Here is a 12,729-nt window from a genome sequence, read left to right as displayed (position 1 = left end):
CGTTAATGTGAAGATTTCTGAAAGCATTGACGACAAACCAAAAAAAAGAAAATCTCACACATAAAGCTCCGATAATACCATACATCCCTCCAATTCATTTTCCACAAAGGTTGAAAAATTGCAAGTTAGAGAAGCAATATAAAAAAAATTGAAGGTGTTTCGTGAGATTCATATTAGCATTCCGTTTGCTGATGCATTGGTTTAAATGCCCCTTTATGCAAAATTTATGAATGAGGTGTTGTCCAATAAAAAGAAGTTTGAGGGTGTGAAAACAATCACGCTTAACGAAGAATGTAGTTCTTTCATCCAACGCACAATTCCTTCTAAACTCAAGGATCCTGGGAGTTTTTCTTTGGCATGTGCCATTGGTGAAATCATAATTAAAATACCCTTGTGTGATCTTGGAGCTGGTGTGAGTTTAATGGCATACTCTATTTACAAAAGACTTGGCTTGGGAGAGTTAAAGAAGACAAGAATTTCACTACAGATTACAGATAGATCAATAAAGTATCCACTAGGTGTACTTGAAAATGATTTAGTAAAGGTGGATAAATTTGTTATTCCGTGTAATTTTGTCGTGTTGAAGATGAATGAGGATGTTGATATTGTAATTATTTTGGTAAGACCATTCTTGGAAACTGCGGGAACCAACATTGATGTGAAAGCTGGTAAACATACTTTAAACGTGGGAGAAAAAATGGTTGACTTTGATCTTAGTCAAGCTATGAAAGGGTTGTCAGGGTTGAAACTGAGTGCTATGTAGTGGATATTAGGGAAGAACTTGTGAAATAATGCAATGATCATACACCTGGGGTGGAGGCTGAAATTGATAAACACTTTTCTCTTGCAAATAAATTTCAAGGGGTGAATGAAGTGGAAATTACAGTTGGACCATTAGAGATGGTTTCCAGATATCCACCATAAAATTAAAAGAATTACAGGCGTCGAGCTAACGACGTTAAACAAGCGCTTCTTGGGAGGTAACCCATGTATATTATAGATAAATAATATTATATATTTTCTTCAAGAAGGAAGGAAGGTACGGAGATTCTCGTATTTATGCACAATCTAGCACATTTATAAAGCTATGTTACGTGATTATAAAGACACACAAGTCGGCTACTGTGGGATTTCAAGGTGTATATTCCAAATTTGGCATGCTCGAGCAGAGAGAATTGCAAGCTTTCTGATGGTTTGTAATTTAGCATGACGAAGAACGCTGCTAGCATTTTCAAGCTACACAGACTAGACTATAAATACTACACCTTGGCTTGTAATCAGGCATGGTCATGTTGCTAAATGACATCTTCACGCATCCCCTGTCTCTAGATACTGTGACTTTTGTTAGTGTTTGTGTCCTAAAGACAACACTATTATATTTTGTTTATGACATTTGGATTATTAATGTTTATGTTCTATCGATTTTTCTTTCAAAATTTATTATATCTTAATTTACTGCGATATAAATATTAGATTAATAAATATCCTTGGAATATGATATGAATTCTATATCTCTAAGTACGTGACTTGGAAATGAGATTACGAGAATAGTATCGATATTCCTAAAATCCCTAGTCGGGTATTATTATTATGGGACAATAATAAAGCATTAAGACTAATGTGTTTGTTAACTGATGATTATATCTCATTGATCATAGGTATAGTGTTACTAAAGTCGAAAACACGGGAAGATGTAAATATACATGGTGCTGGATAGATCCAATATGAGATGAAACATGCCTGTTGTGTCAATGATAATGATGTATTGGTCCTTAGACTTGAAATTATCATATTTTTATACGATGATTAATATACTTTGATTAAATTTAAAAGTTGCCTTTGATCGGGTAATGATAAAAGTGGACTTCATGTATATTATGAATCGTATGAGAAATATGAATGATCTGGAAAGAATTTAACCCTCCTATTTTGGAGTGATATTATTGGCCTTTTGTGTGAGCCAGAATATGAAATGCGTGGCGCCGCGCTCAAATGTTGATTTGAAATGATAGTCTACTCATTGTTCAAGGAAACCTGGATTAAACCATGAAGATGATGACACATAACATGCCTCGAGTTTAATCTATAATATATGGTTAAAGGATTATACTATATTGTACATTATTCGGGAATGGTTTAATCGATCATCAATTCAATTATTATTACTTGGGTAGCAATGATGTATTTCTAGATGTCACTCATTGTTTATAATTTTACTATATGAGATATTTAAATTATTGCCAACGTATTAATAATCTACAAGGTCGCACAAAGAAAACTTGGAGGAATATTTAATTTAAATTGGATTTGAATTAAATATGAATTTTGAATTATTTATTATTAATTAAGTTAAATGAAATTCGAATTTATTATTATTAAATTAGAAATTCAGTTATTGGATGATTAAGTGAGACTTAATTAGACAATAAATTGGAATTTCTGATTTAATATAACTCTAATATCGGATTAGGGTTAGTACTCGTTTTTATCTCTCATATATAACTAGCATAATAACCTGTGCGAGGCTCGGGTCATTTTCTAGAATTTTTTTATGCATCATGTGATTATAACGTTCTTAATTGTTTTCTTATTTGTAAATGTTGTACAATATCTAACGTATATCAAATACAATTTGATTGTTTATCAGTGGGTATTATATTCATACAAGACATTACCAAATTACACAACGTTTCTAATATATCTCATTAAGCAAAATATATATATTATTGTTTGTGTTGTATAATTTATATTTAATGAATCAATATAAACAGGGTAGTCAATGTACATTTAAAATGAAACGATTAAAGCCCTACTAACTTACAATTAACTTACTCAATTTAAAATAAAAAATAAAAAATGCATAAGTGAAGTCAAAATGACTTGCAGTTATAATATACAATAATGTAAAATTTACAATACTGTTAATATAAAAGTTGATATTAATGAAAAATGTTAGTTTTTAAAATTCAAAATATGCATGTATGGAAAAATATTAGTTTTTTATTTACACCACTATTAACAAAGTAAGATTAAGTTGTATATGTGTGTGGCATGTAGATTATCGTATGTTACATTTCTTAGTAAATTACGATGGTTTCAATTATTTATATGCTAAATATCTGGGATTTAACCGGTGCGCACCCGAAGGATAGCGGCTGCGGGTTCCCTACGATAAAAAAATATATGATTTATGTACATGTATAATCATTATTAACATCTAGGGAGATAATTGATTACTTAAATAACATGCATACATAATTATTCAAAATTAAAATTATGTAATAAATAAATTGCGATAATTTATATATGGTATTCATATCTTTTTTTTACGCAACTGAGTATCAATCATGGTTGTAACATAAAAATAAATTATATATTGTAAAGACTTATTATAAATATTCATGTTTTTTTCAAGAATTCGAAGGAAAAATTGTAATTATATCGTTATTTAAACCGCTTTTAAATTTCTTTCATTACGACTCTAATATTTCTTCATATAATAATTTGATAACATTGTATACTATTCTTCTAAAATTAAATATTTTTCAATTCGATAAAGTTTTATAAATACCAGTTGAACTGGATAATTCCTTCAAATTATTAAATAATATATATTTTCTTTAAATAGTATAAAATGCATCGAATCAAATTCTACAGTATAAAATTTAAATTTACTAAACGTAGAATGTGACGATGTTTTTCGAGTATTTTTTGAATAATGGGCCAAGTTCTGATTTCAAATTCGAAATAAATCAAAATTAATTGACTCATTATAATTTAAACTTATCTAAATATGTAATACCAATATAGATTATTTATATATAAGCGATTATATTTTTAATTTTTTTAAAAAAATAAAAAATAAAATATATTTTAATAATTTTTTATAGTAAAAAATATTTTAAAAATATATGAGATATATTTTCAAACTATAAAAATGATTAATAAATAAGATAATAACTCATTTATGTACTATGCTTAACTTTATATCCGAAATTCAGTTCTTTAAAATTAACTGTAAAAATATGCAAGTAATTATCTTCTTTTTTGCGGAATTCAAGTAACTATCTTTAAAGTTAAATAAAATATTCATTTAACACACTTACATATTATGTGTATGATGAAAAGCACATATGACCCATGGTGTAGTGGTATGAGGTTATATAGGTGACTAAAATATCTCAAGTTCGATTGCGAAAAACCACATATTTTATATAAATATTAAAATATGGGTAGTTTAGTCTTTTCGACGAGACTTTTTAATCTAAAAATTTTTATCCCCTTGTTCTCCTATTATATATAGAAGAGATCTCTTTTATGGCTGAATTAGAGGGACTACATTTTTTATTAGATTAAAAATACAAAACTCTCGCAACTAGAGAGAGAAGAAGAAGAAGAACGAGTTCAGTTTTTCAGTACAAGTACACGCCTCCTCCGCTCAAGTTTTCGTGTGGATACATATACGGCATAGATCGCTCGGCGGGATACGTGGTGATCGGTTTAAGCAAGGACATCCATTAGACAACCATAATCGTAAAGTTTTGTAAGGTAAACATCTCATCCATGAATTAAACATTGTTTTCGCATAAATCATGCGGTGAGTTTCAGTTTTATTCAGTTTTTTTTTATAGTTTTAATGTTTATTTTCGCTGTGTTTTTATGTCACAAAACCCAACAATTTTTTCATGATCATGCAAAATTTCTAGCATGATCATGCACCCCGTTACAATGATGCTGTCCAGGTCTAAAGTTACTGTAATTTTGGCATGATCATGCAAAAACTCTAGATGAGTGTCTTTGTGGACATTCCAGGACTTACCAACGGCGTCTCCCCATATGACATGATCATGCAACTGTGACATGATCGTACTTAACTACGTTGGCATGTGCACAATCTACCGGAAAGTTAGCAGAAACATGCTACTCTTGGCAGGGTCATGCACCAGAAGCACTACATGTTCATGCAGTAACCGACACCAACATACACAAGCTAATCTACTTTGTTCTTCTGCAGCCTAATTCATCAGTCTTTGTGGATATTTCTTCAACATTTTATAGGTTTATAAGAAGCATTGTACAACAACACAACATCAAAGTAAGGGCACGCATTATATATTACACTAGCCGCGCTTACACCCGATCAGGATCCTACAACACACTCCCGCTCTCAGGCTTCCGCATATATTCATTTTTTAGCATGAACATGCAACTTTATGTCATGGTCAAGCCACAGACACCATCGACCCACTATGATGTTTGGTTATTTTGAAACGCTCATTCTTAAAAAGCCACACTACGTTTTTGGTTATTGACGGTTAAAAACTATTAAGCCATCAATAATGGGAATGAAAAGAATAGCTTGCGGACTTAAAGGTTGACATTTGAGTTGTTCGCACAGATGTGGAAAATCAACAAAACTTGTTGACATAGATGTTCTACAACATGAAATTTCACTTTCCTCAGCCGCCAACGCGGTAGTCATGGCACTTCATGTTTATGTATATGGGAGTACTTTCTTTCTTTCGTTCTTTCTTTCTTTCTTTCTTTGTATTATAAGATTATTTCTTTAGTGTGTCATTGAGGACATTGACTAATAAGTGTGGGGATGTGTTCACAATTATGTTCTAGTGTGATTAAAAAAAAAACAAATTTAAAATAGTGTCATTGTATGCTAGTTATATTGTATCATACAGTGACATTGTATGCTAGTTGAATTAAATTAAATTTCATATCATAATATGATCTCATATTAGTAGTGAACTATGATGATACTATGTGTACATTGTTAGTAACTAAGTCTTGTTATGATGACATGCTAAAGATATTGCATGCATATGTCACTTGTGCACAGCTTATTTCTTAACACACAATTATTGTGCTTTTAAAATGAGACTTAGATATATTTGTTTCTTCAGGGATAGTCACTTACATATATTTGTTTCTTCAGGGGTAGTCACTTGTTAATTAAAATTTTGACTATTCTCTTTTGAGCTTAGTACATAAACACTTAAGTTTGGGAAAAACAGTGGGGGTGTATATGTCTTCATAAAAAACAAAAAAAATCTAAAGAAAAAAAATAGATATAAAAAAGAATAGATTTATGAATAGTAAAAATAAAGTACACGCTAACTGAAGTCGGTCATCTGGGTGCAATATGCAGCGCCATAACATGTCCTGGGTGCGAAGTGCAAATATACAAACTATAGGTACCAAAATAATAATGATCCAAACGAAAGGGTTACACAATGCAATTAACCCATATATATAAAAAAAATGCACAGAACAGTCTACCGAGGTAACCTAATTAAGATTAGAACATATAAATGGTTATATGATAGGTAACAAATGCATAAAATGCCGTATGCATTGTACATTCCAGTAACAAATGTACTCAGTTAAGAGTTATAAACAAGGGATAAAACTTCAAGCAGGAAATATTCTCATTCGGTAATTAAAGTTTATACAAATTGTAGATTTACATAATGTTCAACTGTACTGCGCATGTATATATATGATACAAGTCAATCAAGTCGCCTAAGAATGTAACGTAATTTCAACGATAATCACTTCCCCTTGTAAGAGAGGAAACACGGGAGGGTCAATATTTGTACATCACTTTCTTCCTTGTCATCATTCGGATACACTTCTAGGACAAAAAATATACTCAAGGGCATCGCTATCCTTCAATCTGGTCAATATCTACTCTTTCTTCAAAAGCATCTCTTCAACCTCGTAAATTTCAAAAATATACTCAAGAGCGTCGCTATCCTGTAATAACCAATGCACAAATATCACAAAAAATACAATTTTTTGTCTCTACAGAATACAGATTCTCTGTTATCAATTCATGATGCTACTACTTGCTGCAGATTAAAAAATATATATATGGACACACACACACACACATATATATGGTAGCATTTTAAATTTACTACCAAGTAGTAATGTAGATATTATGCACCAGTACTGCACATATGATATCATACATAGAAAACAACACTGTTGACTTGTTGTGGCTTGTGGGTGTTCAAAATTCAAATGAATCCACTTCATTAAAAATAGTTCATGTGAGAAGACGAAAAACCTTGAGAAACTATTGCTATTTTATATATCAGGCCCCACAAACCGGGGAGGGGGGGAGCCTCATCACCAGAAAAAGTGAAATTAATTTTAGAAAAAAAATGGAGAAACAATTAATATTCAGGAGCCACGTACCAGACTACTGAGGTTCTGTCTCTGTCTTAATATCATCATTGTCCTCGGGGATATCAGATGTCTTCGTCTCCGGGAAGAATTCTTCATTAGGATACATCATCTGATAAATCTGCAAATTTTGGTAAAATAACAGATCTGATGAGGCCATACAGATATGTAAGCCAGAACATAAATAACATGTCAATAAGAGCATCTCCAAAAAGGGTTGCCAAGAGGCTTCAATGCTTATGTGCATGGCTCCTTTGGTTGTCAACCCACTAGAGTTGTATGGTAAGGTTGTCACCCCATGTTGCCAAAAGTTGGCAACTTCCCAGACTAATTAAAAGTTAAAACACATACTGTTGCCCAAAATCACACATATAGCTACACACATTTTTTATTTTTTCCCATCTTATTATTGTAGTAGAATTTGAATAAAAGTCGGCAAGAGTAATAATGTAATATAGATGAGAGAGAATAAAAAATATATAAAATATATTAGTGACCTGTCGATGGTTGGCAACTACTTCAGCAACCTTTATGAGAGATGCTCTAAAAGAGAGCTTCGCCAAAGTAAGATGCATGATTAAGTTAAAAAAGTTTTGATATGGAAACATTCTTGAGAAATTTCACCTTTGCAGTAGCTTCAATGGCATCATTGTAATTAAGATTCATATCTGGCATTGGCATAGAACTGATAGATCCAACTGAAGCCTAGACAAACGTCGCAAGCAAATTAATGTTGCTTTAAATGAAGAAAGCTAAGATATTGACTTGCTCCTATTGCAGCTTTAGACAATATACATGATGGAAGACTTAAGATAGTCATAATCCTTTAAACTACAGACAAAAACAGACACATGCATATTGCTTTAAGATATAAATACAAAATGATGGCTAATAAGAAGCAGAGACCGACATATACTACCATGCACGCCACATATGCAGAAATGGGAAGGTGGGGCTAACCATAGACAGTTCCTGTATATATAATGCATGCCAGAGTAATGTGGGCTGAAGTTCTTCCAAATCTTCATTTTCCTCCTTGGAAATATCCATGGGTCTTATACTAGGATCTGGAAAAAGAGCATTTACAGCAGCATTGAGTAACTTTTTTCCTTCAACGGCATCCTCACACAAAGCGGAAATGTGGAACACGAACCTGAAGAGATAAAAGAACTCTAAGTTAACTAGTGCAAGTTCTTAAATAAAGGGGAAATTTGTATAATATTCTGCTTGTAACAAATCTAGTGTCTTTACATTCACAAATTCGGTACTGATAGTATTTTCTACCAGTAACAGCAACAATATAACGAGAAAGAGAGATAGAGATAAACACACAAACAGAGGGGTATCTCACATGCCAGAAGGACAAACAGCGATATTGCTAGCAAGCTGGAGAACTCGTAGGGTTGACACCTGCTCAGGATACAGAGCTAAAGAGAAACATAATCAACTAATAAGCTATCTTGATTTTAAAAAAACTACAATTTAGTTAAGACATTGATCTCACATCCAGGAGGAAAAAACACCAGACAACTGGATACATTTGGCTTCAACGGAGCCTTTGCAATGCAGATTCCTCTAGCCACCTTTTGGTAAATATTCTTCGAGCCAAAAATGACAGGGCTATCTTGAAGAATATCTAATGAGGTATTTGCCATCCCTGAAGGAATTACAAATGAAGGATCCAGGACCAGCTTTTGGCTGAACAGGTCTTGCCCAGAAGACAACTTAACACCTTTGTAACTCTTACTGTCCTGAAAAAAAATTGAGCTAAACATGGAGTATGCGTGTCCAATAAGCAAAAAATGTTTTCAATGCAAGTCGGGAATAAGATAAACACACCTCATCTAAAAGCAGTGCAATCACAGGCATTCGCAGAACCTGTATGGGAAAAATCAGAAGTTAAGAGCAGACTCACACACAAATATGCCAATTTAATTTAAGTAGAAATAATTAGTTAATACTACAAGGGGCCAAATTCATATTTAGGTAAAAAAATATAACAAGTGGATATGCATACTTATAAACTCAAGCTTAGCCATGTTGCAGTAGCAAGTTAAAAACAACTGCCTAGGCAGCAGTACTAAAACTCCCTCCCGCATCTAAAGCAAGAAAATAAGAAAGAATATTAATGGAACTTACATAAATACAACCTTTCACAGCAGCACGACGACAGAACGCTTGTGGCAATTCTCCTTGGCCATAAATGGGATAAATCAAAGCCCCAAGTGCATTGGGAAATCTGTATTTCAGAGCCATATAAAGATTGTGTAAGCTTACGTAGATAGAAATCATCACACAAGAGATTATGGTATCAGAAGAGAAGTTACTATCAATATTTAGGAACCACAGATCCCGATTCTCGAAAACAAAGTACAACTAAAATATCAATTGTGGTTAAGCTAATAAACAGTAATAACCTGCCAACTGATGAGTTGTAAAGTGCTAAACGCTTAATTCCTTCTTTTGTTTTGAGAACCTCGATCTTTATTTCCGTGAGGTCTTGATCACAATCTGCCATAGCTATTGCATAAAGAATTATCCTACATGCCAAACGAAGAATTTTTTTTAAAAAAAAGAATGAGGTATATCACATATGCTGAATAGGAAGTCAAGGACTGAATAATATTCCAGACCTGATAAAGCCAACAGAGAATAGACGAAGAAGATAATAAAAAAACCCAAAAGTTGAAGTAAATATGTGAAGGCAAGCGGAAGGCCAAGGAAAACCACCCCAAAAAAGGTCCAACAGTCAACTTATGGAAATTCAAGGATACAACTAACATAATAAGACCCATGCATTTTATACAATCACTGAGATTAAAATTAAATAAGCAGATGTTATCAACTCTTAATATGTAACTAGTAGAGAAGCAGATTGTAGAAGTGGAAAACAGCAATTAAAATTTATTTAATAAACAAGGGAAGATAGGCAACACATTATGATTAGTCAGGGACCCTAAACAAATTCTATCTGACATGGGGCTGCATACAAACAATTTAATACAAAACAGCATAATTGTTTTAAATAAATAACCCAACATTCAATCCTTACCTAATTGACCCTAAATTCATTAGTTACTAGGAGTAAAAAAAGCAAACTGAAGCTCACAGGTCCCTCTGCAGCTTAAGCAGAAGGTGCACAATGCACATTTCAATGCAGAGAAGCGCACTACAATATAGGAACTAAAACACACCACGTGTGTCTGTGTGGAGTATCCACACAAATTGTACATAAAAAGAAGAAAAAAAATTATAGTATCATCAATCATGTATCATTTCATACATAAGAGATATCCAATAGGTTAGCGCTACTAGTACTTAAGTATTTTCAGACATAACTGACAAAATAAAAACATTGGGTATTCTACATTGTTAGAAGCTAGTTAGTTTTGTTGTTGCTTGCTAGTTTTCACTTCACATAAATAAATGTTTTGTTAGTTTCATCCGATCTAGGAATTAATTACAAGGATAAGAAATGTTGTTGCAATTGGTAAGAAGGTTCATGATCTCCAGTACCCGACTCTTCATATATGCCCTCATACCCATGTCGACCGGACATGACATGGATGACGGTATGGGATCTGAGTCGGATCCTTCGTATATAAATCAAACACTTCAACTTAGAGAAAATATAGTTCAGAATAATTTATAAGGCCTCACCAATTTGTTTTTAGACAGTAATGTCCACATATGACTATTTTCATGTTATACTGCAAATTTATAATTTTGTACATGTTTATTGATTAAGGACACTATTTTAAATAAGTAAAAGATATGTATAACGTCACTTATGTTATGGTTATAGGCTGAATCCCCAGACCGTGTCTAATTTCGGATCCGTATCCACAAACCCTAATTTCTTTAAAACCAAGTAATAAGTATCCGATACTTGGATGTGCACCCGTGTCCGACACCAGTGCCCGAGTCTGGGTAACATAGTTCAAGTTACCTTCTTGAACAAATGATTGAATTTAAGAAGAGAGTACTTGATAAGCATAAAACAGAATATATAAAATACTACCATCGGTTTCAGACTATGAACCTTGATTCTTGTCTGTTATTCAGCTGCACTATGCCAACCATAATTCAACTCACTACCATTCATCTCTGCAATTTTTGAGTTGCAATGATTACGTAGTTCTAAAAGAGAACTTACGGAATTTTGAGTCTCATCCAAAGGTAATCTTATAAACAGCAGGCTGAGTATTCTTGACACACACACACACATATAGTCTATGCAGTCGTCTTGCAGCAAACTGAATCAACCAAGTAACATATTACAATTCTGATAACTCTTCAATGAAAGCAATGGCGGGCAGGGGTACTCAATTTGGCATCCAGTTAATCTGCCCTTGGTGAATACTGAATAAGGCTTAGTTGTTATTTACACTTTAATAGTGACAAAGTTAAAATCTGAAACAAATATAGGAAAACAAGCTCGTGGGTTGCCAATTAAATTTTGATCACCTAGTTGCATTCCAAATTCCAAATGCACATAGATGTAAAATATTTTCTAAGTTCAACAAACAGCGATTAACAATATACTATATAATTCCAATTAACAATATTTAACAGCTACGCAATGCATCACGATTAAAATCAACAAACATTTCCGAAAACCACCAAAAACAATTCACATTAACAAAAAGCTGAGAAAATTACGATTTAATATTAGCCGGCAACATCATTCTATTCAAAAACTGGGCAAACGGACTCTCCAAATCCTCATCCGAAATCCTCTCACTACCTTCCCCCTCTTCCTCACTAAGATGCCTCTGCACTAACTTAAAAAACTTCATCAACTGATTCTTCTCCCTCCAATCCAACCTCTTATCCTTAAAAATCGCGCTCCGTGAATCCGGAACATTCCTAAACCCTTTCTCACCTTCCCAAATCAAACACTCATCCACATTCTTAAACTCCATATACTGATTAGCACTTGACTTCAACAACAAGTCAACTGCCAGGTCAGCACAAAACAAAACCCTAGGTCCTGCCAAGTCAACACTGTATCTCCTCTCGTCTTCAATTTCTCCGCTTTTCGATATCGAAACATCGGAGTAGAGGTTTCGAGTTTGGAGAGGGAGAGAGACGAGATTTTGGGGAGAGTTTGGGAGGGAGACGAGATTTTGGGGAGAGTTTGGGAGGGAGACGAGATTTTGGGGAGAGATTGGGAGAGAGGGAGGGAGAGTGAGAAAGGAAGAGAGATCGGAGAGGGAGAGAGAGGCGAAGTGGCTGCCGTAGAAGGCGTTGGAGTCGAGGTGGAGGACGGATTTTCCGGCAGCGGAAGCGGCGGCGGCGATGATTGATTCGTGCAGGCCGGTGCCAATGATGATTAGGTCGAAAGTTGTGGGTTCGATTGGTGGAAACGACGTCGTTTCATCATGTTCAGCCATGGTGTTCGCTTGGTGTTACTGTTGGCGTGTGTGATTTTAAGATGCTTCATGCTTGTAGTAGTTCTATTCAATTTTAAAAAAGTGTTCTGTAACAGAAACAGATGCTAAGTTGGAATAGGTTATAATTGTG

The 12,729-nt window shown here is 33.6% G+C and overlaps 2 protein-coding genes across 3 annotated transcripts; one reads left to right on the top strand and one right to left on the bottom strand.

Annotated features, from left to right (window-relative positions):
- The first annotated feature begins 205 nt into the window (after positions 1-205).
- On the top strand, positions 206-763 carry LOC141696179 (uncharacterized). The gene has a single exon (XM_074500360.1). It carries the CDS (start codon positions 206-208, stop codon positions 761-763), a length of 558 nt encoding a protein of 185 aa, XP_074356461.1.
- A 5,653-nt stretch (positions 764-6,416) lies between these two features.
- Positions 6,417-12,654, bottom strand: LOC141697359 (rab escort protein 1). 2 transcript variants are annotated; one of them, XM_074501679.1, is made up of 10 exons: positions 11,866-12,652; positions 9,621-9,743; positions 9,343-9,442; positions 9,043-9,081; positions 8,708-8,954; positions 8,555-8,630; positions 8,164-8,356; positions 7,828-7,908; positions 7,216-7,324; positions 6,417-6,768 (listed from the first exon to the last, which is right to left on the bottom strand). In XM_074501679.1, the coding sequence occupies exons 1-9, from the start codon at positions 12,597-12,599 to the stop codon at positions 7,220-7,222; spliced, it is 1,698 nt and encodes a 565-aa protein (XP_074357780.1). In that variant the 5' UTR covers positions 12,600-12,652; the 3' UTR covers positions 6,417-6,768; positions 7,216-7,219. The 2 variants fall into 2 exon arrangements, with proteins under 2 accessions (XP_074357780.1, XP_074357781.1); XM_074501680.1 differs by lacking the exon at positions 7,828-7,908 and having other exon boundaries at positions 11,866-12,654.
- Between the last annotated feature and the right edge of the window lie 75 nt (positions 12,655-12,729).

This window comes from Apium graveolens, chromosome 11 (genome assembly GCF_009905375.1).
Source record: "Apium graveolens cultivar Ventura chromosome 11, ASM990537v1, whole genome shotgun sequence".
In the NCBI taxonomy this organism is placed as follows: Eukaryota; Viridiplantae; Streptophyta; class Magnoliopsida; order Apiales; family Apiaceae; genus Apium; species Apium graveolens.
The sequence above is the reverse complement of the archived record's forward strand: the minus strand, read 5'-3'. Positions and strand labels throughout refer to the sequence as shown.